This window comes from Mobula birostris, chromosome 13, assembly GCF_030028105.1.
Source record: "Mobula birostris isolate sMobBir1 chromosome 13, sMobBir1.hap1, whole genome shotgun sequence".
NCBI classification, from domain to species: Eukaryota; Metazoa; Chordata; class Chondrichthyes; order Myliobatiformes; family Myliobatidae; genus Mobula; species Mobula birostris.
The window spans coordinates 10,255,454-10,281,536 of NC_092382.1; the positions used below are offsets into that span (position 1 = coordinate 10,255,454).

At 45.8% G+C, this 26,083-nt stretch overlaps 1 protein-coding gene across 3 annotated transcripts in view; it reads left to right on the top strand.

Annotated features, from left to right (window-relative positions):
* The window catches only part of LOC140208364 (NACHT, LRR and PYD domains-containing protein 3-like), a 38,154-nt gene extending 15,562 nt beyond the window's left edge, over positions 1-22,592 (top strand). For 2 of the 3 annotated variants that reach the window (XM_072276967.1, XM_072276966.1), the window contains exons 3-12: positions 4,048-4,139; positions 5,938-6,104; positions 11,383-11,554; positions 11,653-11,718; positions 12,941-14,678; positions 18,012-18,098; positions 18,254-18,424; positions 18,580-18,750; positions 18,906-19,073; positions 19,238-22,592. In XM_072276967.1, coding sequence (XP_072133068.1) covers positions 4,130-4,139; positions 5,938-6,104; positions 11,383-11,554; positions 11,653-11,718; positions 12,941-14,678; positions 18,012-18,098; positions 18,254-18,424; positions 18,580-18,750; positions 18,906-19,073; positions 19,238-19,325 — 2,838 coding nt within the window. In that variant the 5' untranslated portion in view covers positions 4,048-4,129 and the 3' untranslated portion in view covers positions 19,326-22,592. The remainder of the gene's footprint in view (positions 1-4,047; positions 4,140-5,937; positions 6,105-11,382; positions 11,555-11,652; positions 11,719-12,940; positions 14,679-18,011; positions 18,099-18,253; positions 18,425-18,579; positions 18,751-18,905; positions 19,074-19,237) is intronic. The other variant, XM_072276968.1, reaches the window with a different exon arrangement.
* Positions 22,593-26,083: the final 3,491 nt, after the last annotated feature.

Genomic DNA, 26,083 nt, shown 5'->3' on the forward strand with positions numbered 1-26,083 from the left:
ACATCTTTTAAAGTTTTAAACAATTCAACTGGACTCCTGTCACATCCTGCAGCCTTTTTATTGGCGCAAACACGAGGAATTCTGCAGACGCTGGAAATTCAAGCAACAGACATCAAAGATGCTGGTCCTGACGAAGGGTCTCGGCCCGAACCATCGACTGTACCTCTCCCTAGAGATGCTGCCTGGCCTGCTGCGTTCACCAGCAACTGTGATGTTTGTTGCCTTTTTATTGGCAATGTTTTCTATCACCCATTTGACTTCACTTTCCAGAATGTCTGGCTCTAGATTGTCGAGGGAGTCATTGCTGGTGTCTTCGCTGTTGGGATATTTTCTGTACAATTCTTCTGTGTATTCCTGCCATTTCTTTTTGACATTTTCTGGTTCTGTAAGGGCCTCCCCTTCTTTGCCTTTTACTATACTTATTTTTGCATGAAATGTTCCTTTGATTTCTCTAATCTTCTTGAATAGATCTCTTGTTTTTCCAGTTCTTTGGTTTCTTCATCTTCTTTGCATCAGTCTGTTAAGTAAGTTTTCTTATCTCTCCTTTGTCTTCTTGAACGTTGTGTTCATTTGGAGGTATTTGTTCCAATGTCCTTCACTTCTCTTCGCTGCTCAGCTTTCGCAGAAATCCATTTAGCTTTCCTGGTCTTCTTTTTGTTTGCAATGCTCTTCTGGCTTCTCTCTACCAGCTTCACTGCATATTCTTGAGGGATGCTATCAACATCAAACCTTACTTTACCTTGGTTTTCCTGGTGCTCTGCAGTTTCATTTTGAATATTGCATTGAATATTGGTCTGAGATTGTCGCAGAACGGGGGCATTGTGGAGTATGGGTGCACTGTTCGCTCAATACGGCAACATGGGGTAGTGAAGATGTGTTTACCACGTTGTCCTTCAACAGTCAGGGTACTGAGTGCTGGATTTGGGAAATTATTTTATTTATTTTTTTATTGAGATACAGTGAGCCGCGCTGCCCATTAGGTCCCCCGAGATCATCTGGAGGAAACCCATGTGATCACAGTGAGAACCTGCAAACTCTTACAGGCAGCGGTGGGAATTGCAACTGGGTCATTCAAACTGTAAAGACATGTGTTAACCACTATGGGACCGTTGTATCAGTCGTTGGTGAGACTGTGTTTGTGGTACAAAGTATAGTTCTTGCCGCTATATGTTTCAAAAGGCTTGGGTAAAGTGGAAAGAGTGCAGAGACGATTTGCGAGTCTGTTGTCAGGGCCAGAAGGCCTCAGTTCTGGGGAGAGGATGACCACTCTGTTTTTACTCCCTGGAAAGTAGGAGACTGAGCAGCAATCTTACAGAAGTGTTTTAAATTTGAAGGGCAGAGTAAAGCGTGGTTTATACTTCTGCATTAACTGGACGGCGTAACCTACGCAAGTGGTCTACGCGCATTTTGAGCATTTATACTTGTGCGTTGGTGTATCTGTGCAGCTCGGCAATTCCCGCACGTCACGCATGTGCACTCACCCGCCCACACAAGGCTTCATGGTCATGGTAGTGTCAGGGTAAACAAGACGCGAGCGTCTTTTTTCGTGCGAAATGTGTCCTCCATAATTTAGAACCATAGCACCATAGAAACTACAGCACAGAAACAGGCCTTTTGGCCCTTCTTGGCTGTGCCAAACCATTTTCTGCCTAGTCCCACTGACCCGCACATGGACCATATCCCTCCATAAACCTCCCATCCATGTATCTGTCCAATTTATTCTTAAATGTTAAAAAAAGAACCCACATTTACCACCTCGTCTGGCAGCTCATTCCATACTCCCACCACTCTCTGTGTGAAGAAGCCCCCTCTAATGTTCCCTTTAAACTATCACCCCCCACCCTTAACCCATGTCCTCTGGTTTCTTTCTCCCCTTGCCTCAGTGGAAAAAGCCTGCTTGCATTCACTCTATCTATACCCATCATAATTTTATGTACCTCTATCAAATCTCCCCTCATTCTTCTACGCTCCAGGGAATAAAGTCCTAACCTATTCAACCTTTCTCTGTAACTGAGTTTCTCAAGTCACGGCAACATCCTTGTAAACCTTCTCTGCACTCTTTCAACCTTATTACTATCCTTCCTGTAATTAGGTGACCAAAATGGAACACAATACTTCAGATTCGGCCTCACCAATGCCTTATACAACCTCATCATAACATTCCAGCTCTTATACTCAGTACTTTGATTAATAATGATTAATAAAGGCCAATGTACCAAAAGCTCTCTTTATGACCCTATCAACCTGTGATGTCACGTTTAGGGAATTTTGTATCTGTATTCCCAGATCCCTCTGTTCCACTGCACTCCTCAGTGCCTTACCATTAACCCTATATGTTCTATGTTGGTTTGTCCTTCCAACGTGCAATACCTCACACTTGTCTGTATTAAACTCCATCTGCCATTTTTCAGCCCATTTTTTCAGCTGGTCCAAGTCCCTCTGCAGGCTCTGAAAACCTTTCTCTCTGTCTACTACAACTCCAATCTTTGTATCATCAGCAAACTTGCTGATCCAATTTACCACATTATCATCCAAGATCATTGATATAGATGACAAATAACAATGGACCCAGCACTGATCCCTGTGGCACACCACTAGTCACAGGCCTCCACTCAGAGAAGCAATTCTCTACCACCACTCTCTGTCTTCTTCCATCGAGCCAATGTCTAATCCAATTTACCAACTCTCCATGTATACCCAGCAACTGAATTTTCCTAACTAACCTCCCATGCGAGACCTTGTCAAAGGCCTTACTGAAGTTCATGTAGACAAGATCCACTGTCTTCCCTTCACCCACTTTCCTGGTAACCTCCTCGAAAAACTCCAATAGATTGGTCGAACATGACCTAACATGCACAAAGCCATGTTGACTCTCCCTAATAAGCCCCTGTCTATCCAAAAGCTTGTAGATTCTGTCTCTTAGTACTCCCTCCAATAACTTATCTACTACCAACGTTAAATTTACCGGTCTATAATTTCCCGGATTACTTTTCGATCCTTTTTCAAACAACGGAACAACCTGAGCCACTCTCCAATCCTCCGGCATCTCAACTGTAGACACTGACATTTTAAATATTTCTGCCAGGGCCCCTGCAATTTCAACACTAGTCTCCTTCAAGGTCCGAGGGAACACCCTGTCAGGTCCCAGAGATTTATCCACTTTAATTTTCCTCAAGACAGCAAGGACCTCCTCCTTTTCGATCTGTACAGTTTCCATGATCTCACTACTTGTTTCCCTTAATTCCATAGACTTCATGCCAGTTTCCTTAGTAAATACAGATGCAGAAAAAACTATTTAAGATCTTTCCCATTTCCTTTGGTTCCGCACATAGCCGACCACTCTGATCTTCAAGAAGACCAATTTTATACCTTACAATCCTTTTGCTCTTAATATACCCTGTAAAAGCTCTTTGGATTATCCTTCACTTTGACTGCCAAGGCAACCTCATGCCTTCTTTTAGCCCTCCTGGTTTCCTTCTTAAGTATTTTCTTGCACTTCTTATACTCCTCAAGCACCTTATTTACTCCCTGCTTCCTATACATTTCATACAACTCCCTCTTCTTCTTTATCAGAGTTGTAATATCCCTTGAGAACCAAGGTCCCTTATTCCTATTCAATTTGCCTTTAATCCTGACAGGAACATACAAACTCTGCACTCTCAAAATTTCTTCTTTGAAGGCTTCCCACCGACCGATCACATCCTTCCCAGAGAGCAACTTGTCCAATTTCGGAGGTCTGTAAAGCTTTATGGAAAGCATTACAACCAGAGTTCCTTCCCTGCCCTTCAGTCGCCCAATGGGAAGCTATTGCAGCGTAGAATGACATGCGATACAATGAAGCGGACCGATCACAGTTGTTGCGTTCTGTGTTGCCGCGACGCGCGATTGAATTTTGTGAGAGGTGCGCGTCGCAGCAATGCAAGCTGTCGCGTGGGGGTCCTTATCAAATTTGCGTAGGGTTTGCGGTGACGCAGAGCTTACGGCGACGCGTTGACGCAGAGTATAAACCAGGCTTGACTGACTCACTCTTTTATTTGTGTAATTCAGATCATCGCCAGCAGGTGGTGCTTTCTTCCACCCAGACGGCGGACAAGCAGACGACAATCAACCAACGTCATTCAGAGTCAGAATGTACACAGGTATGTTCACTGGGCTCTCTGTCATTAAAACTCTGTCATCATTGTACACGTGTAGTCAAATCATCAATAGTTCAGAGGAATAAACTTGGGCGCTAAAGGGGCACAGCAAAACGTGCCATTAAACGGGGTCATTGACCCTACCGGTAAAGCGACCTTGAGCACTGGAACAATTCACCAGGTCCAGCGCAGGGACCTACAACGAGAATGGTCGAATCACTCTGCTCACCGTGCAGATCTTCACCTGAGTGAAAGGGGAAGGAGCTCCTGAATAAGGTGGGTATGGGTGAAACTCAGACAGGAATACAGCAGCGGGCAATGTATCTGACCAGGGAACAGACAGAATTTCCATCAGTATTTGTTACATCGTGATGTGGGAAATGCCTTCAACAGACAGTGAGAAACAGCTGCTGTTTTCTGTTTGGAAGGCCAGTGGTGAATTCCCCCCGGATTTCCGGGTTGTTGCTCAATGGAGCTGAGGGGAGTTCTCGGTGTGTTTTCTGTGGCCGAGTTAAGGAGCGTTATATTGTGGGAGAACGGGCTGGGTGCGGGAGACAGTGACAGAGAAATTTTAAACAGGGAATCTGAGTGGGCTACGGAGGCATTGAATGTCCTTGGTGAATAGGATTAAAGTAAAACAAGAGGGTAAGTAGGGAAGGCAACACACAAAATGGTGGAGGAGCTCACAGGTCAGGCAGCACCTATCGAGGGAAAGGAACAATCGACGTTTCGGTTTGAGGAATCTTCAGCGGAGACTTTGTACATTGATTTCAGTGTTGTCTTGGCCACATCAAATAGAGCAGGAATGGAGGAGCATTCTTCTGGGTGAAGGTCTGTGACCAGTAATCTCCGCAAGGCTACTGGCTCGCTATGTGTCATGTGTGATGTAAATAACTTAATAATAAACTATGTATTACTCAAAATGATTAAATAGAAAGAATCACGTAGGTGGATTGATTCGTCGATTAACCAACTCGGCGGAGTTGTGTAAATTTGGGACTGTTGTCAAAATGTTCAGCATCCCATGAGAAATATGAACAGAAAGTCACCGAGTACAGTTAATTCGGGCAAATGTGAGGAGTTGCACCTTGGGAGATCAAGTTTGCTAGCGCTGTGCACAGTGAATGCTGGGACCGTTAGGAAGGCTGATGAGTGGATGGGTCTTGTGATGGATGGGCATAGCTCCCTGAAAGTGGGAACACAATTGGCAGCGTGCTAACGATGAGTTGATGTGTGAGTACGTAATTTTTAAAGTTGTGCTGTAACTGGATGAACTGTGGTTAAGAGACAATCTCAGTATTGTGCACAAATCTGGTAGCCATATCATGAGAATGATGTAGAGGCTCTGGCGAGGGTGCAGGTGAGTTTCACCCTGATTACAGAATATTGGCTTCTGGGAGAGGTCGATCAAGCTTGGATTCCTTTCTCTGGAACGTCGGAGTCTGAGACCGCTATCTCAGAGAATTCATAAATTTATGAGGGGCAAAGCAAAGTTCGATAGTCCATGACTTGGTGCAAATATCAAGCACTGGAGTGAATAGGTTCAAGGTTAGAGGGTAAAGTTTAAAGGGGATTTAGGATGCATGTTTTCCACAGAGAGTAATCGGTGTCTGGAATGAGCTGCCGAGGGAGGGACTGGAAACAGATACTCAGCAGCATCTGAGAGGGGTTTGAACTCATGAGTAGGCCGGGAACGGAGGGATATTGACCATGTTCCTGAAGATGGGATTGGTTTAAATTGGCATCGTGTCCGCATACACATCGTACACTCAAATATTTTACGTTCTATGACTGACTACAGATCTGAATTCCGCAATCTCGGCCTTCCTGTCAAATTGTGAGGATCACCAACTGTTCCAGTTGACGAGATTCTACATGGAGCGACTGGAGCAGGCGATTGAGGAGGGTGTGGAGGGAGTCAGCTTCATGTTAATGGGCGAGGATCACTTCACCGGGCCAGAGTATCACGTAAGTGGTAGGAACATAGACTGAGTTTAGATTCTACTGAATCAATCACAGACTGACAGAACCAGTGTAATGTTACCTCTGGGCTATGAAAGTCCTGCAATGCTTGTGGTCAACATCAAGAACAGAGTTTTTGTTTGCAGAAACCAACCCAGGCCTCTGTTAATATTACTGAACACATTCACTTTTAGACAGGTTAGGATACAGACAATGATTGACAGGTGAATTTGGTGACGTGACACTTGATGGACATTGCAAGTGGACAGAGAACTACTGACATCACATCATGTTCCCAATGCTCGACCTTAATGGCCATTCAGCAGACTCTCTTGATTACTCCCGGGTTTCCCACAAATCAAATATATATTAACTTATTTCTCAGCTCATTTCTCGAGTCTACCTTCAACTCCATCATCAATTGAACAGGCAGGACTGAATATCGTCTCTCTTTTCAACTACTGACCCTCTTTCATTTGATCAAATATTCCAACAATCCTCATGGTTCAGTTACCTTCTGTTCCTTGTCACTGTTCCATGTTGAGTTTGTAATTACCACAGTTCCTGTTAGCACTAGGAACTGCAAAATAATATCACTGAAAATCGTCCAAGCATCTGCAGATAACACAGAATTACCAAGAAATGTCTTTCCAATGGTCCTCCTGTTACTGGGACACATTCACCTATTGCTCACCAGACTGAATTTTAGTGAAGAGCCACATATTATCCCCAACGCTAACATTCCACATGCGACAGCTGACAATTTCAATCCAACCTTCCCTCTCTGTATTACTACCATTTGACTTTGGTCTCTCTGACATGCACAAAAGTCCTGTAATTACTGTCTGCTCCTCACTGCTAGTTCCCAGCTGTAGGCTGACACTGGACTCATCATGGAGCGGGGCAGTTAATTGTGAACCTGCTGCGGTCACCAGAGATTCCCCCTGGGAAAATCAACAGTGACTCTGTCATAGTTTGACTTAGCCATAGTCATCGAACTCTACAGTACAGCAACAGGCTCTTCGGCCCATCAGGTCCACACTGACCTATTATATGCCTAGTTGCATTGATCTGCACACCGACAAGAGACATCCATGCCACTTTCATTCATGTACTTAAAGTAAATTGTTTTTAAATGATCAAATCGAATGCACATGTACCACTTCCGATGGCCGCTCGTTCCATACTCTCACCAGCCTCTGAGTGAAGAAGTTCTCCCTCAAATTTCCTTTCATCTTTCATCCTTAATCTATGGCCTCTAATTCCAGTCTCACCCAACCTCAGTAACAGATGCCTATTTGCATCTACTCTATCTATACCTTTTATAAACTTTTATACCTCTATCACATCTCTCCTCATCCTCCTACACCCTATGGCAGTCCTAACCTATTCAAACTTTCCCTCTACCTCAGGCCCTCAAGTCCTGACAACACCTTGTAATTTTTTCTGCACTCGTTCAATCTTATTGATATCCTTCCGAGAGGTAGGTGGGCTGCGTGCGGGTCGGTGGGACTAGGTGAGATTAAGCGTTCGTCACGGACTAGAAGGGCTGAGAAGGCCTGTTTCCGTGCTGTAATTGTCATCTGGTTATATGGTTACATTGCTCCCAATTAGCCTCTGCAACATGAATTTCAACATAATATCCCAACTTCTGTATTCGATATTTTGATTTAAGAAGGCCCATATCCTAAACGTTTTATCAGGACATCTACCTTTGACAACACTTTTAAGCAATTTTGGATCTGTATTCCCTGATATCTTGGTTTTACCGCACCGCTCATTGCCAAACCACTCAATGTCTTAATGCTATCCTAGTTTGTCCTCAAATAGTGCAACACCTCACACTTGTCTTCATTAAATTCTATCTGCCGATCTCCACTCCACCTTCTTCCAGCTGTTTCAGGTCCCGCTGCAAACTCTGATAAACTTCCTCGCCGTTACTACCTAGATGTTATCCACAGATTTACTGACTCAGTTTACCACATTATCATCCAGATCCATGAAGCACACCACTAGTCATAGACCTCCAGTCAGAGAATCTCTACTGCCTCTTTTAGATTCTCTCACGAATCCAATATCTAAACTAACTTACTACCATGTCATGAATGCCAAGCGACTTAACCTTATTAACCAGGCTGCCATGAGGGACCTTGTCAAAGGCCCTGCTGAAGTCCATGTAGACAACATCCCTCACTTGCCTTCACTGCTCCCCTGGTAACATCCTCGAGAAACCATAAGATTGGTAAGACAAGATATACCAGGTACAAATCAGTGATGACTATACCTGATGAATCCTTGTCCATCCAAATACTCATACCCAGTCCCTTAGAATACCCACCAATAACTTTACCACCACTGTTGTCAGGCTCACGACCCTATAATTCCCCAGCTTATTTCTACAGCCTTTTCAAACAGCAGAACAACATTATCTACCCTCCAATACTTCTGCATCTAACATTTTAAATATCTTTACTGGAACACCTGCAAGCTCTGCACTCGCCTCAGACAAATTATGAAGGAAAACCCTGGGGATTTACCCTCCCTAATCTGCCTCAAGACAGCAACCACCTCCTCCTCTGTATAGAGTCCATGATCTCACTGCAGTTCCGCCTCACTCTAAAGATGCTATATGTCTCCTGAGTAAATATAACTGTAAAAAATCCATTTTAAGTCTCCCCCATCTACTTCAGCTTCAAGCATAAATGCCCACTCTGAGCTTCAAGCACAAATGCCCTCTCTGAGCTTCAAGCACAAATGCCCACTCTGAGCTTCAAGCACAAATGCCCACTCTGAGCTTCAAGAGGACCAATTTAGACCGTTGGAATATTTTTGTTCTAAATACATTTGATGAAGGATTTGGGGTTCTCTTTTCCCTTGTCTGCTGTAGCAAACTCAGGCTGTACTTTCGCCCTCTTGATTTCCTCCTGTAGTAACTCTTGCATTTCCTGTACTCATCAAATGCCTCATTTGATCCTTTGAGCCTATACTTGTGATATGCTCAGGGCCTTGATATCTCTTTTTAAAAAAAAAGAAGGAAACAACATTCCCTAAACGAAGGTACCCTTGTCTTTTATTCTGTCGGGGACATTCAAACTCTTCATTTGTGGTCATTTATGTATTTGAACTCGGTACTCTCAAAATATAGGTTTTGGAGGCCCTACACTTACCAAGCACATCTGTACCAGAAATCAACCAGTCCCAATCCACTTTCATCAGATCCTTTCTGGTACCATTAAAATTGGCTTTTCTCCAATTTAAAGTCTTAACCCAAAGACCAGACCCATCCTTTTCCATAATGATTGTTAAACTGATGTTATTATGATCACCAGATCCAAAGTGTTCTCCTGCACACTCCTCTGTTGCTTGCCCTGTTTTGTTCCCTAATAGGGATTCCAGAATGCACTCTCTCCAGTTGTGACCTGAATATATCGATTACAGAAACTTCCCTGGACACATTTGACCTACACTATCCCATCCAGCCCTTTAACCCAGTGAGTCAGTCAATAAATGGAAAGTCAATTGTCTACCATCAGAATCTTATGTTTCTTGTTTCTGTGAACTCCCTGCACGTTTGTTCTTCTAAATCCCATTGATTATTGGGTGCTCTATAATATAATCCAACTAACATGGTCATCCCTTTCTTAATCCGTAGTTTCACCTATGTAGTCTCATTGGACCAGCTATCCAGTTTGTCCTGTCTGAGCAATGCAGTGACATTTTCTCTGACTAGTTATGCCACCCGTCCCTCTGTAATCCCTCCCACTCTATCGAATCGTGTCTAATGCAACGGAACACTGGAATGCTGAGCTGTTAATCCTGCGCCTCCTCCAACCAAATCACAACAATGGTTACAATGCTGTAATTCAATGTGCTGATCCACATGCTAGGCCGATCTGTCTTTCATACAGTACTCCTTGCATTGAAATAATACGTATTTTGGGAAAAACAATTCTCATCCTTTAGTTTCCTGACTTTGTATGTTGGCTTAACAACATCTTTCCCACACAACCACTCCACCATCCATGCTGGTTCCTCACCCCCTGCAACTCAAGTTTGACACCTCCCCTCTCTCCATGCAGTGCTAACAACCCTTCCCACAGGGGTATCAGTCTGCCTCCAGTTCGGGTGTAAAACGATCACGGGTGTCCAGGCCACAACTTCCTTGGAAGAGAGCCCAAACATCCAAACATCTGAAGCCCTCGGTCATGCACCATCTCATCAGCCAGACGTTAAACTGTATTATCGTCCTATTTCAGTCCTCCCCAGCATGGGGCACGGGTAGCAATCTTAAGAACACAACCCTGGAGTTCCTGCACTTCAGTTTAGCATCTAACTCCATGAACTCACTTTGCAGGACCTCATCACACTTACTACTCTTGTCATTGGTACCAACGTGGACCATGACCTCTGGCTGCTCACACTGCCCTTAAGAAAGTTTCAGACTCGAACCGAGATATCCCTGATACACCATCCAGAAATATTGTTCTCGTCAACAGAACCTCCAGTCTGTTTTCCTAACCGCGGAATTCCCCCTGTTAGTTCAGCTCACGCTTCTCACTCGTTCTGAGTCACAAAACCAAACTCGGTATCAGAGGCTTAATGACCGTGGCTTTCCTCTGCTAGGTCATACCCCGAAACAGAAACCTGTATACCTGTTACAGAGGAGTTTCCTGCAGTGGCTGCCTCTCAGTTACCTGTGTCCTGCGCCTTAGGTATAGCTCCATCCCTGTATAGCCTGTCAGTCAACCTCTCATCCTCTTGAATGATCCTGGGTTCAACCAGCTCCAGTTCCAATTCCTGATCACAGTCTGTAAGAAGCTGCAGCTGGATGCAATTCCTGAAGGTGTAGTTATCTGGGACACTGGCGGTCTCCCTGCCTTGCTACACGCAGTATGAAGAGCATTCCACTATCCTGCCTGGTATTCTCACTGTTCTAACCGTGAAAAGGAAGGGAAAATACTATCCAAAATCTACCTAAAGCCTCCACCTCGCCTCACTGAACCTTCTCTGACACAAAGCCTCAACTCCCCACTCTATCCCTGGCTCACTCACACTGTGTCTACTCCACTTAAAACTTGCCAAGCGGATGTTTCCCGACAATCTGTGGCGTTGAGAAGGACATGACTGACCCCGCTCACTTCTTTTAAATTCTTTCCCCCACTATGAACACTTCAATGGCTGTTAGTGATTTGCGGCGAGCAGAATGCACTGGGTCAGTCCATGTTCAGGGTAGATTTGTACCCATCCCTCCGCTCCTCAATATATTCCCCATTGTTCATTACAGAGCGTGACTGAGCTGGCGGAGAAGGGAAACCGAGCAGGCGCTTCCAAACTCCTCCTGGATCTGGTGATGGAGAAGGGCTCCGGGGCCCGGAGGGTGATGTGGGAATCCTTTGTGAAACTACACCACCATTTACCGAAGCTGAGCAGAATATTGAATGAAATATGGGAACGTGGTACGGTGAACAATACACTGTGTGTTACAGATGTAAATGCTGATAAATTTACAGTATTACACAGAACAGACTTCATACAGGTTAATCTGTTTGAACAGGTGATGCCCAGTTCGCCTACATGGACACTGAGCGGGGTTTATCTGAAGTGCCCGCACATCTGAAAGGTAAGCGATGGGATAGAAACCTCAAAGTCTTTATTTCTCTCTGTGAATATGTACGCCTGCTTAGCTTTTGTCGGAATCAGGTTTCTGTTGTTGGGTCTGGAGGACCATCGCCCTCAAGCACCGAGCGACGTTTGCAGCTTTCGAGCAGAACCGTCCAAGGTAAGTCCATTGGCCGGCCGCAGGGGACGATGCAAGTTTGCGAATTCTGCGTTCGGCAGCGCCGACGAGAAGCCCTGAGAGTTGCCAGTTCCTAAACTAACTGAAGGCAGAGGGATCCATATGGAACCATGAATCCCAGGTTAGGAAGTCTAACATCACTGCATCCAATGGCAAAACGCAGATCTCCTGGGAATCTCCAACAGTGCGGTGACCCAGAACAGCCTCCATGCATCGGGTCCTCAGAGAAGAGGTGGCTGTGGAGAGGTTATCAAGGCTTTAATACCACTCCTGGCTCAGACTGGATAAGGAATAAATTTTCTTTTCTATTACAAGGTGACCAAATCTGAAAACGTGAGTCCCGAACAACATCTTATAACTGCAATGTGTATTCAATGTGCTGACTGATGTTGGCCTTCTTCACCATCGCAACTCCCTGAGATGCTGCTTTCAGCGAACTATGCACCAACACTCCCACTTTCCACTGTTTAATATCGGTCCAGCGGGAACCTGGCATTTACTGTATATTAGGGGCATTAATAGGAGATGTCAAAAGTAGTTTTCTTTATTTTTTTACATGAGGAGTGGTGTCCGGAAAGCACTGCTGGGGTGGTGGCTAAGGCTGATACATTAGGGTCATTTAAGAGACTCTGAAAAACATGGATGAAAGAAATATTGAAGGTTATGTGTTATGCAGGAGTGAAGGAGTAGAGTGATTGTGGACTTGGTTAATAAGGTCAGTACAATATCCCCTCTTTTGCAGAAGATAACCAGTGAAGGGATTGTGTATCACACTCAAAGTACAACCACAACAGTGAACTATCCAGGATTGTGCGCGTTGACCTCATCGGCGGGCGGGGGGGGGGGGGGGGTAGTGCAAATGTAACCTTGAGGAAAGATGTCAAACCAATGGGCGGGGAAATTATTTTGCTCAAGGATTCATTTTCAGCACTGTATATCAGAATTTTGCCTGAACTTCAGCAAAGTTTTATCGAGAGTAAATGTTTTGGAAAGCTCAGGAACATTACAATAGACACTTACAAACTGTTTTTTTTAATGTCCTAAGATGTTCAGCAGAAACACAAGGAGACTCTGCGGGCACAAACTGAAACACTGAGAGTGAACACGATCCTGATGAGGGAGAAGGTGAAGGTTTTCCAGCTGGTTGATCGATACGCTGAGCTCACGGTCATTTCTACTGTTCGAGATCGGAGACTGGTGGAACATGAGCTGCTGGCAAGAGGCAGAGACCACGAGGAGTGGAGAGAGGAACATCTCCGCAGAGAGCTGGAAAAAATCCGCACTGATCAGCTGTTCCAGAGCAGCTTTTCCCGGAGTAAATCCAAATCTGGGAGTTCAGCAGCAGTGGCCGGAGTCGCGGGGATCGGGAAAACAACAATGGTACAAAAGATTGTTTATGACTGGGCCACGGGGAAAATATACCAACAATTCCAGTTTGTCTTCAGTTTCAAATTCCGAGATTTAAACTCCATTAACTGGAGAATAAACCTGAAAGAACTGATTCTGGATCAGTATCCTTACTTTGGGAATATCCTGAGAGAGGTCTGGAAGAACCCAGAGGGATTGCTATTTATATTCGATGGCTTGGATGAATTCGAGCACAGAATCGATTTTGCTGACAGTCGGAGAGACACAGGACCTCAGTACACATGCACAGATCCTGAATTCCGGTGCAAGGTGTCTGACATTGTGTACAGTTTAATCCAGCACAAGCTGCTCCCAGGGTGTTCAGTGCTGGTGACCACACGTCCCACTGCGTTACATTTATTGGAAAAGGCGGAGATCGGTGTTTGGGCTGAAATCCTGGGATTTGTTGGTGAGGAACGGAAGGAATATTTCATCAGGCATTTTGAAGATCAGACAGTGGCAGAAGCTGTTTTCAAACACGTGAAGGAGAACGAGATCCTGTACACCATGAGCTACAACCCCTCCTACTGCTGGATCCTCGCTCTGGCACTGGGCCCCTTCTTCACACAAAGAGTCAGGGACCCGCAGCGAGTTCCCAAGACCATCACCCAACTGTACTCCTACTGTATTTACAACATCCTGAAAAACCACGGCCGTGAGATTGAGAACCCCCGTGATGTGTTACTCAGGGTCGGTCAGATGGCCTTCAGAGGAGTGTCCGATAAGAAGATTGTGTTTACAGATGGAGATTTGATCAACTACAATCTGCAGCCTTCCCAGTTCCTGTCCGGGTTCCTGATGGAGCTTTTGGAGAGAGAGGATTCTGCCCGGAGCGTGGTGTACACATTCCCACACCTCACCGTCCAAGAATTTGTAGCTGCAGTCGCACAATTCCTGACTATATGTCCCAGGGATATCTTGAAATTCCTCACTGAAGCCCACAGCACTACAGATGGACGATTTGAGGTATTTCTCCGTTTTGTTGCTGGTCTCTCCTCCCCAATGACAACTCGGGGCCTGGAAGAGTTTCTGGGTCCATTTCCTCATCAGACAACCTGCCGGGTGATTGACTGGGTGAAGGAGGAATTTAAACGCCAGGTTCGATACACATGGAATAAAGCTGGCAAAAGGAGCTTCCTGAATACATTGCACTACCTGTTTGAGTCTCAGAATCGTGGACTGGCTCAGGCCACACTGGGATCTGTGGAAACACTTTCATTCAGTGGAATGACACTGACCCCGATTGACTGCGCGGTCCTGTCTCATGTCATCGGACACTGTGATACAATAAAACACCTCGACTTGCAGTACTGCCACATTCAGTGTGAAGAAATCCAGCGTCTGGGACCCGGGCTACACAAGTGCCAGGAGTTGGGGTAACTTAATTTATGTATCACTTTGAACTGTAAAGTTGTTCCTTTGTGTTGTTTCAATAGTAAAGGATTTGGGAAAACACTGGAGAAAACCAGACTGTCCAGATTGTGACAAGAACGAAAGGAGAGCCTTAGGCAATGGAGATCACCTCTGTGGCCATCCCCCTTAACAATAAGTACTCCATTTTGACTACTGGTGTGAGGAACGACAACCTGGGGGAAGCAACAGTGGCAGGTCTGGAAGAGAATGGCAGCATTAATAGGAGATTCGATACTTGAAAAACAAATAGGAGATCCTGTGGACGCCTAAAAGAAACACAGTTTGCCTCCCAGGTGCTAGGGTTTGTGATGTTCTGAACGTGTTCAAAATACTGTATCCTGAAATCGGTCGTGGTACGCATTGGTACCAAAGACATAAGTAGAAAAATGGAAGAGGTCCTGAAAGCAGAACACAGGGAGTTAGGAAGCTGGTCCTCAAGGTTAGTAATCTCGGGATTGCTGCCTGTGCCACGCAACAGTGAGGATTGGAATAGAATGAGGTAGAGGATAAATGTGTGGTTGAAGGATTGTAGCAGGGGGCCGGGATTCAGATTTCTGGAACTTTGGGACCTCTTTTGGGGCAGGTGTGATCAGTACTAAAAGGGCGCATTGCACCTGAGTGTGAGCGGTCTAATATCCTGACGGGAAGGTTTGCTAATGTTATTGCGGAGGTTTGAAACTAGATGTTCTCGGCGGTGTGATGCGAAGTGAAGAGGGGGAGGATGAGGCGGTTTGCACACAAGCAGAGACAGCCTGTACGAAGTTTCTGAGGAAGGATAGGCAGATCATAAAGCAAAGATGCATTCAGCCTGATGGTTTGAGATGTGTCGTTTTTAATACAAGGGATATCATAAACAAGGCGGATGGACTGAGAACGTGGATCAATGCATGGAACTGTGACGTTGTGGCCATTACAGAGAATGGATGTCTCAGGAGCAGGAATGGCTGTTGAGTGTGCCGGGCTTTAGGTGTTTCAAAAGGGACAGGGAGAGAGGCAGAAGAGGTGGGGGCATGGCATTGCTAATAAGAGATAGTGTCACAGGTGCAGGAAAGTCGGAATCCATGGAAGGAGTATCTGCTCAGTCATTGTGGGTGGATGTCAGAATCAGAAAGGGGACAATAACTTTACTCTTATATAGGCCCCAACAGTAACAGAGACATCAAGGAGCAGGTATGGAGGCAGATTCTGGAATGGTGCAATTATAATAGAGTTGTTATGATGTGTGATTTTAACAATCCTAATATTGACTGGCATTCCAATAGAGCAAGTGGTTTGGATGGGCTGGAGTTTGTTATGTGTGCTCAGGAAGGCTTCCTGACGCAAAATGTAGATGAACCAACTAGAGGAGAGGCTGTACTTGATCTGGTATTGGGAAATGGACCTGCTCAGGTGTCGGATCTCTCGGTGGGAGAGTATTTTGGAGGTAGTGATGACAATTCTTATCTTCTTTACCATAGCGCTGGAGAGGTATAGGAGAGACAATTTGAGAAAACATTTAATTGGGGTAGAGGGAAATATGATGCTATTAGGCAGGAACTTACATGGTATCATAAATTGAGAGGAGATATTCTCAGGGAAATGTACAGCGTAAGTGTGTCAAATTTTCAGGGACCATTCAGGATGCTGCCTGGGTTGGAGAGCATGCCTCATGAGAATAGACTGAGTGAACACGGTCTTTACTTCTTGGAACAAAGGAGGTTGAGATGTGACCTGATCGAGGTGTATAGGATGAGGAGAGGCATTGATTGTGTGGATAGCCAGAGGCTTGTTTCCGGGGCTGAAATGGTTAACAGGATGGAGCATCGTTTTAAGGTGCTTGAATGTCGGTAAAAGGGTGATGTCAAATGAAATTTCTCACACAAAGAGCAGTGGGTGGTAGAGGCGTACAAAATAGAGTCTTTTAAGAGACTCTTAGATAGATACAGGGCACAAATGGCTAACACGAGTGGGTACATAGTTTTAAGGTGCTTAGGTGCAGATACAGAGAGGATGTTAGGGGTAGTTTATCACACAGAAAATGGTGGCTGCGTGGAATGCAATGCCAGTGACAGTGGTGGAGCTGGATACAAAAGTGCCTTTTAATAGACACTAAGGAAGGTAAATTGAGTTTAGAAAAATAGACGGCTATACCGTAGGGGAAATCTGGGCAACTTCGAGAGCAGGTTCCATACTCGGCACAATATTGTGGGCTGAGGGACCTGTAACGTGCTATAGAATTCTATGTTCTATGTTCTGAATGACCAGGGAATTGGTCAGTAATTTCACCAGGAAGCAAGGGTTGTGGGTTTATGCGAAGAGATTTTGGAGACTTCAGCAGATCAGTGATCAACGAGCATTGGTTGAATCGCTGTAAATCATAGGCATGGCCGTGTTTCTCTCTGGCTGTGACAGTATTCCTTCTATCTGCTACTTACACCCAGACAGATACTGACTGCAGCAGGAGATTCGGAGCTTCATGCTCTCTTCCCCATAAAGAACAAAAGAGGGTCACCGGACTGTCCCATTCCGAGTGAGAGAGATACCTGCGTGAGAGCCTCCTCTCCCTGCCTTCCCCGTGTGTCACTATCTCCATCACTCCACCTGTTTGTCTTTGCTCACAACAAGATACCCAGACCCATGTGGGCAACTCTTCTCTGGAATATCTGTTTCAATTCAGAATTGCCCCTTCCGTGCGACCTACATCTGCATCACATCCTCTCTTACACACCCCCTTCCTCTTGTGGGACCTCACTTCCCTATTTCCTGTCCTCCTGTGAGATGTCTCTTCCTGCTTCCTCCATCCTCTTCTCTGACCTCTCTTCCCCGTCCCTCTTGGGCCTCTGAGATCTGTTCCCCATCCCCCTTCCTCAAGTGGGATCTCTCTTTTCCATCCTCTTTCCTCGTGGGATCTCTCTCCCCTACATCCTCCTCGGGTGGGATCTCTCTTCCCTACATCCTCCTCGGGTGGGATCTCTCTTCCCCATCCTATTATGCTGGTGGGGGTCCCTCACGCCATCCCGTTGATATTTTATCATCCACAACTCCTCCTCACTGTGGGATTTTCCCCTAACCTTCATTCCTGCTCCACCTGACCATCTTACCCTGTGGGGAGTTTACAGGGTCACGCCGACAGACTAAATTACCGACATTCGGTGAATACCCTGGAGCTGGGCAGTGAGGGACATTGACAGTGATGGGAACTCTGATCAGTGATTTACTGAAGGGTTTAATGTTTCCTGAAATATCCGAGTGAGAGAAATTCCCTCAGACCCACAGTTTGAATCACTTTGTTCATCAATTTGTCTGTTTGTCTTTAGACTGAGTAGTAATGACCTGGGAGATTCAGGAGTGAAACTGGTGTCTGCGGCTCTGAGGAACCCAGAGTGTAAAATACAGACACTGTGGTAAGTACCAGACTGTGGGAGATTGTGTTTACAGTCACTGGGTGTCTGACACTGAACATTAATGTGATCAGTAATTGTGTTACTGATAAACACTGGGGATTTGTACCGTCTCCTGTCTCTCTGTGTCCTTCGTCCTCTCTCTCTCTCATCTCCAGGCTGAGGGAGGTCGGTCTCACAGATTCTGGTGCCGAGGATCTCGTCTCCGCTCTCAGTACAAACCCATCACTGACGGAGCTGAACCTGAGTGACAATAAACTGGGAGATTCAGGAGTGAAACTGGTGTCTGCGGCTCTGAGGAACCCGGAGTGTAAAATACAGAAACTGGGGTAAGTACCAGACTGTGGGAGATTGTGTTTACAGTCACTGGGTGTCCAACACTGAACATTAATGTGATCAGTAATTGTGTTACTGGTAAACACTGGGGATTTGTACCATCTCCTGTCTCTCTGTGTCCTTCACCCTCACTCTCTCTCATCTCCAGTCTGAGGAAGGTCCGTCTCACAGATTCTGGTGCCAAGGATCTCGTCTCCGCTCTCAGTACAAACCCATCACTGACGGAGCTGGACCTGAGTGGTAATGCGCTGGGAGATTCAGGAGTGAAACTGGTGTCTGCGGCTCTGAGGAACCCAGAGTGTAAAATACAGAAACTGGAGTAAGTACCATACTGTGGGAGATTGTGTTTACAGTCACTGGGTGTCTTATACTGAACATTAATGTGATGAGTAATTGTGTTACTGATAAACACTGGGGATTTGTACCGTCTCCTGTCTCTCTGTGTCCTTCACCCTCACTCTCTCTCATCTCCAGGCTGTACAATATCGGTGTCACAGATTCTGGTGCCGAGGATCTCGCCTCCGCTCTCAGGACAAACCGATCACTGACGGGGCTGAACCTGGGTTACAACTCGCTGACAGACGGATCTGTCCCCGCTCTCCGCTGCCTCATACTGACCCTCCCGAGTCTGGAACGGATCTGGTGAGTGTTTGTGTTAATGTTCAATGTGATAAAATATCAGCGGATCCGCGGGTTTTCTGGTAATATTTGTCTGTGAGTGTTGTTGAAACATTAACCCCAGTCCCCTGTTACTGACACTGTTGTATAATCTATTTATTTCATCTACATTCTTCCACCTGTTTTAGGTTACGGTACAATCAGTTCAGTTGGATTGGGAAGAAGGAACTGAGGCCTCTGCAGGAACTCAGACCAGAAGTAAGAGTGGACCTGTGAACATCGTAATGGGTGAACATCCCCAACCTCGTGATGGGGACGCTTTGGCCGATTTCCCGGCGTCCCCTTTAACGTCCGCCCTCCCCTTTAATGGCCGCAATCCAAGTTTCATCCCACACGGTTCTGATGGACCCCGGCTCCAGCTGAGCACTATGTGACGTCAGAGTGTCCCGCAGTCATGTAGCAACACAGACAAAATACAGGAGGAACTATGCTGCATCTATAGGAAAGATCACAATGAACGTTTACGGCTGTGACCCTTCATTTGGACGTAATTCCGTCTCCTGTCCAGCAGCGTAATTCCACCGGACATCTGGGTGCAGTTTTTCCCTGGGAGACCCTGGGAGCTCAATTCAGGACAACCGTGTACCGGGTGTTAGTATCCGTGGAGAGAATCCTTTTGCTCCCTTCAGTGAGGGTGATACATTCCCTATTCTGATGAATAAAGTGATGTTAGATTGACAAAAGCTCTTGGGAAAGACCCTGGATCTGCAGCAATCTCGGACACTGCCCCGACGTGTGATTTTAGAATCATCGTTGCCCCAATGCAGAGAGACAGTAAGAAATAAGACTGATTATTCAACCTGTCGCCAGTCAGTTCATTGTGTGTGACTGTGATTGAATCAGGAACTGCTCTAACTTCTTCTCTTAGTGTTCGACTTGAGTCTCATTTGAGGAAAACAGTTGCCTGAGGTTACTGCTGCCTCATGCACCCCGTGTACTGCAACAGTGCCCAAGATCTCGTTTCGCCACACCCGCACTCTATCCGCTTACCGGTCCCGCGCTCACCACGTGATCCTGAAATCCCGCGCTCACCACGCTCCCTGCCCTCTGCGCTTTCCTAGCCCATGCTCCCAGACCCTTCCCACGCCCGCTCCACCTGTGTGCGCTCCCTGCGCTCTCTGCCTCCCAACTCTCTCCGAACCTTCCCCACTGCACAGCTCATATCCCTGCACTGTTGTGTTATCCCCCAGCCTATCTACGACTCTCTCAAATGACCTTAATATATCTGGCTCAATTACTCCCCTCGGCAGAGCATTCCAAGCACCTAGCACTCGTTAAAATGAAACACCTTCCTTTAATCTTCTTCCACACTGTAAAATTATGTGCCTCACTTAACACTTCTTCAAATTTTCTGTATGTGCCTCTACCACCATCCCAGGCTCCACACTCCGTTAAAAAAAAACCTGGCTCTCACACCTCCTTTGCATTTTCCCCCATCTCAACTTAAATGTATCAGAACCAGAATCAACTCTGATGTCACCGGGATATTTCGTGAAATTCGGTAACTTTACCGCAGCAGGATCATGAAATAGATGATCAATAAATATAGTGAAAATACAGAATTGCACTAAATATATGTTATTAAATAATTAAGTTACAAATAACCAGTGCAAAGAAATAGAAACACTTTTTTATTAAGTAGTGAGGTAGAGTTAATAGGTTCAATGTCCATTTAGAAGTCGGATGGCAGAGGCGAAGGAGCTGTTCCTGAATGGCTGAGTGCGTGCCCTCAGCCTTTGGTACCTGATTCCGGACAGTACCAGCGTGATGAGGGCATGTCCTGGGTGATGAACACTACCTTTCTACGGCATCGCTCCTTGAGGATGTCTCGCATATTACGAAGGCTTATACTCATGATAGAGCTGACTAATCTTATAAGTTTCTACAACTTACTTCGATCTTGCGCTGTTGCGCCCCCTGCTACTATCAGACAGTGATGCAGCCAATCAGAATGCTCTTCACGGTATATTTGTAGATGTTTTCGAGTGCTTTAGTTGACAAAACAAATCTTCTATACTCTGAATGAAATATAGCAGCTGTCTCCACTTCTTTAATGCGGCATCAATATGTTGCCTCCGGGTTGGATTCTCAGAGATGTTGACACCCAGAAGCTGAAACTGCTCACGCACTCCACTCTGATCCCACTATGAGAAAAGGTCTATGTTCCCTCTCATTACCCTTTCTGAAGTCCACAATGAGCTCTCTGGTTTGCTGACGTTGTGTGCAGGTTGTTGCTGCGACACCACTCAACCAACTGGAATTTTGCACTCCTGAACGTCCTTCTGTCACCGTCTGAAATTCTGCCAACAAATGTATCATCGGCAAATTTATAGATAGCATCAAAGCTGTGCTTAGCAACGCGTCGTGGGTGCAGAAAGAGTAGAGCAGTGGGCTAAGAAGTCGAGGATCCAGTTGCAGAGGGAGATACAGAGGCCTCGGTTCTGTAACGTTCTGATCAGGGCTGTAGGAATGATGGTGTTAAATACTGAGTTATAGTCAGTAAGCAGCATCTTGTATAGGTATTTGCATTTTCCAGGTGTTCCAAGGCTGCCTGGAGAGCCATTGAGGTCGCATCTACTGTAGCCTTCTAGTGGTGGTAGGCTCTATGTCCTTCCCGAGAGAGGCGCTGAGTGTAGCCATGACCAACCTCTCAAAGCATTTCATCACAGTGGACGTGATTGCCTCTGGACTATAGTCATTAAGGCAGCTCACGCTACCCTTCTTGGGCACTGGTATAATTGTTGCCCTTTTGAAGCAGATAAGAACTTACCACTGTAGCAATGAGAGACTGAAGATGTCTCAGAAGATCCCCGTCAGTTGGTTAGCCCATGTTTTCAGAACCTCACCAGGTACTCCATCGGGCTCAGCCGCCTTGCGAGGGTTCTTCAGATATTCGGCATGATATCTAAAACTTCGGCAGATTTCTGCAGATATGTACTAGATAGTGTATTGACCGGCTGAATCATGGCCTGTAAACAAAATCCTACAAAGGTAGTGGATTAAGCCCAGTACATCACGGGTAAATCTATCCCAACCATTGAGCACATCGACATGAGACGTTGCCATGGAAAAGCAGCATCGCTCATCAAAGTTCCTCACCACCCAGAGCATGCTCTACTCTCTCTGCTGCCATCAGGTAGAAGGTACAAGAGCCTCTGGACTCGCATCACCAGGTTCAAGAACAATTGTTACACCGCAGATATTAGGCTTTTGAACAAAGTGTATAACTACACTTATTTGCCCATCCATTGAGATGTTTCCTCAGCCAATAGTCACTTTAAGGACTCCTTATCCTGTTACTTCACATTCTCGTCATTTATTGCTATTTATTTACATTTGAACAGTTTCTTGTCTTTAGTACTTTAATGGTTCTTACACTTACCCCATTATCGTTACTATTTTATAGATTTGCTGTGCATTCCTGCTGGAAAATGAATCTCGAAGTGACTTAGGGACATGCATGTACTGTGAAATTAAAATAAAATATGACAGATATGTATGTTGATAATAAAATTAACTTAAAAGAAATCCTCCAGTTTTAAATGGATGTCCCTCTATTCTGAGGTTCTGCCCTCTGGTTCTAGACTCCCCCAGTATAGGAAAAATCCTCTTCACACACAGTCTGCCACAGCCTTTCAACATTCGATAGGTTTCAATGAGATTCTCCCCCTACTTGATACCCCTAGTTTCCAGCAAGTATAGACCCAGTGCCTTCAAGTGGTCTGGAATCATTTCCCGAAACTCCTTTGAACGCCTTCCAATGATAACACATCTTTCCTGAGATCTTGAATTGGCCTGTTCTGTCTCCGAGAAAAGCACATCCTGCTTGCGTCCTTCTGAGTTCTGTACTCTGTGCCTTGACCGATGAAGGCCGGCATGTCCTATGCCTGTTTCATCACGTGAGATCTGCCTGAGTAACCATCGCTGCTCTGACTACGTGAAACAAAAGATTCAGCAGACACAAAATTCAATAGCCTGCTTTTTGATTTGCCCTGTGTGAGCCCTCTGAGTCTCACAATGCACAGTGTTTAGTCCACTGTCTTCACAATTAAATGCCCAGTTATACCAATCCTGCACTCATTTACTTTCACCACAACCCGGAATTTGACCCCTGTGGACAAGAACGTGAATCGAAGGTCTATAGCAGGGCCTAACCATAGGATTGGACTGTGAATGGCAAGACCCTGTCTGGCCGAAGTGACGGTGTCTGTGCTTTAACGACTCTCGCGTGTTTTTAACTAATCTCGCGTGGCGCGCCCCTTGTCTACCTCATGTCGAACCCTTGCAGAGTGGTCAGCTGAATCGTAAACCTGCCTCTTTCTGTATCCCTCACTACCCTACCCACTGTATTCCATTAAGTTCCCTATACGAAGTGCGAACTCCTCAACGCGGCCAACAGCTAAACATTTCCCATCTGCTCTTTATCTCTGCTGCTTGGCTCCGTGTCGTATACGCAAGAGAGTGGAATAAAGCGGTACTGCAGGGCAACAGGTCCTTCGGCCCACAACGACTGTGCTGAACACAATGCCAAACTAAACTAGTCCCTTGTGCCTGCACATGGTCCACATTCCTAGTTTCCCGATGCAGTTTTGGCCTCCGACGTCCGACAACCCTTTCCAACCACCCCCACCCACAGATGCTGCTCGACCAGCTGAGTTCCTTCAGCAGATTGTGTGTCGCTCTCCACTCCATTGTGTGTCCGAGAAGATGGTCAGACAGGTTGGAATTTAGCCCTGGCATGGTGAGACGATCAACCTATTCCCGGTCTGTACTCTCCTCTGTTCTATAAACCAAGCTGGGGACACAGAGGGGAGAGAGAGGAGATGGCCATTTCCGAGGGAGAGGGAATGGTGAGGCAGTGTTAGGGAGGTGATGATTGCTGATGGTAATTTTATGAAGTAGTTAACCTCCCTCTTCTGCCATCTCCGCAGGTCTCTCTTCCCATCTGTGGATAGCATTTGTCCACTTTTTCAAAGATTGGAGAGTTTCTCTTTATTCGTCCGGGATTGTGTTCAGGAATTGCGAGTTAATGTTGCAGCGACACAAAATTCTGATTAGACCACACGAGGTATTGTGGGCACATTTGGTCAATTCATCATTGGATGAATTAGGAAGTTTGATAGAGGACGCCGAGGTGATTTACCAGGATGCTGCATGGATCAGAGACGATAACTTATGGGGAGAAGCTAAGCAAGCGAGGGCTTTTCTCTTTGGAGAAAAGTAGGATGACAGATGCCTTAATAGATGTGTACAAGATGATAAAACGGCACACATAGAGTGAACAACTGGGCGTCTTTCACCCACGGCAGAAATTCTAATCGGAGAGGACAGAATTTAAAAGGGATTGCAGGGAATTATAAGGGGGATACAAGAGGTAGTTGTTTTTTATACACAGAGTGTGGTGGGTCTGTGGAATGCACTGCCAGGGTGCTGATGGAGGCAGATATTTTGGGGACATTTAAGAGACTCTTAGATAAGCACATGGATGAATGAAAAATGAGGGCTGTGTTGGAGAGTAAATTGACCTTCCAAATGTCAACAGAACATTATAGGCTGAAACGCCTCTGCTGTTATATGTTCTATAATCCTGATTTTGATCCTGTCTGACTGAACTCCTGCTTCTCTTTCTGATGTTTATATGTCATGACGGATCGCCCACCCCCAGATCCTGCTGAACTCAGACCTCGGGCCCTGAGCTCAGGATGGCTCCCCACCCCATCACACTTCTTAACAACATAGGAAAGAGAGGATAGAGGAACAAACAGAGGAAGAAATATCGTGAGAGGTATGGAGAGTCAGCGGTAAATAGAGAAAGGGAGGAGAAAGGTTGAGAAAGGGATTTGTATTGAGAGAAGGAGATGGAGAGAAAGAGAAGGACAAACATTGAGGGGAAAATTTACAGGGAAAGAGAAAAAAAATCAAGAGGGAGAGGAAGATCCTGATTGAGCGAGAAGGAGAAGCACCGAGAGAGTTTGAGAGAGAAGGCAGAAACAGCAATAGAGATAAAGGGAGCTGAAGAAATATTAAATGTGTCCATCCATCTACACCCCCTCCCCTACCTCCGCTCTCTCTCTCCTCTCTCTTTCTCTCTCCCCCTCACCTAGTACCTCTCTCTCACTTTCTCTCTCTCCCTCTCTCTCTCCCTCTCTCGTTTTCCATCCCCCTTCCTGTCCCTCTGCCAATCCCCCTCTTACACACAGTGCTGCTGAGATCCATGCTGTACGCAGATTACCGGAGCTCTTTTGACATAATGCGGCCATCCTGGAAGTAATCTAATTTGCCTAATTTGACGAAACAAGGTCTACCGTGACCTCAATGTTAACGCGCTTGATGGGTTTGAGAAACATAGAAACATGGAGACATAGAGAACCTGCAGCACAATACAGGCCCTTCGGCCCACAAAGCTGTGCCAAACATGTCCCTATCTTAGAAATTACTAGGGTAACACATAGCCCTCTATTTTTCTAAGCTCCATGTACCTAGCCTAAAGTCGCTTAAAAGACCCTATTGTATCCGCCAGTACCACCGTTGCTGGCAGCCCATTCCACGCACTGACCACTCTCTGCGTAAAAAACTTACCCCAACATCTCCCCCTGTACCTACTCCCAAGCACCTTCAGCCTGTGCCCTCTTGTGGCAGCCATGGGCCCCGAGTAAAAGCCTCTGATTATCCACACGATCAGTGCCTCTTATCATCTTATACACCTCTATCAGGTCACCTCCCATACTCCGTCGCTCCAAGGAGAAAAGGCCGAGTTCACTCAACCATCAGGCTGAAACACAGTCAACCATCAGGCGGAACCACAGGGTCATTCCAGGAGACAGGAGAGATGTCGAGACTGACTGTGGGGCCGGTGTTAGGTGGTTACTTTGTGTATTGTGGTCACATGCATCGAGGTTCAGTGAAAAGCTTATCTTGTAGACTGTTCATAAAGATCGGGTTATTACGCATTGTATTGAGGTAGAACAAGATGA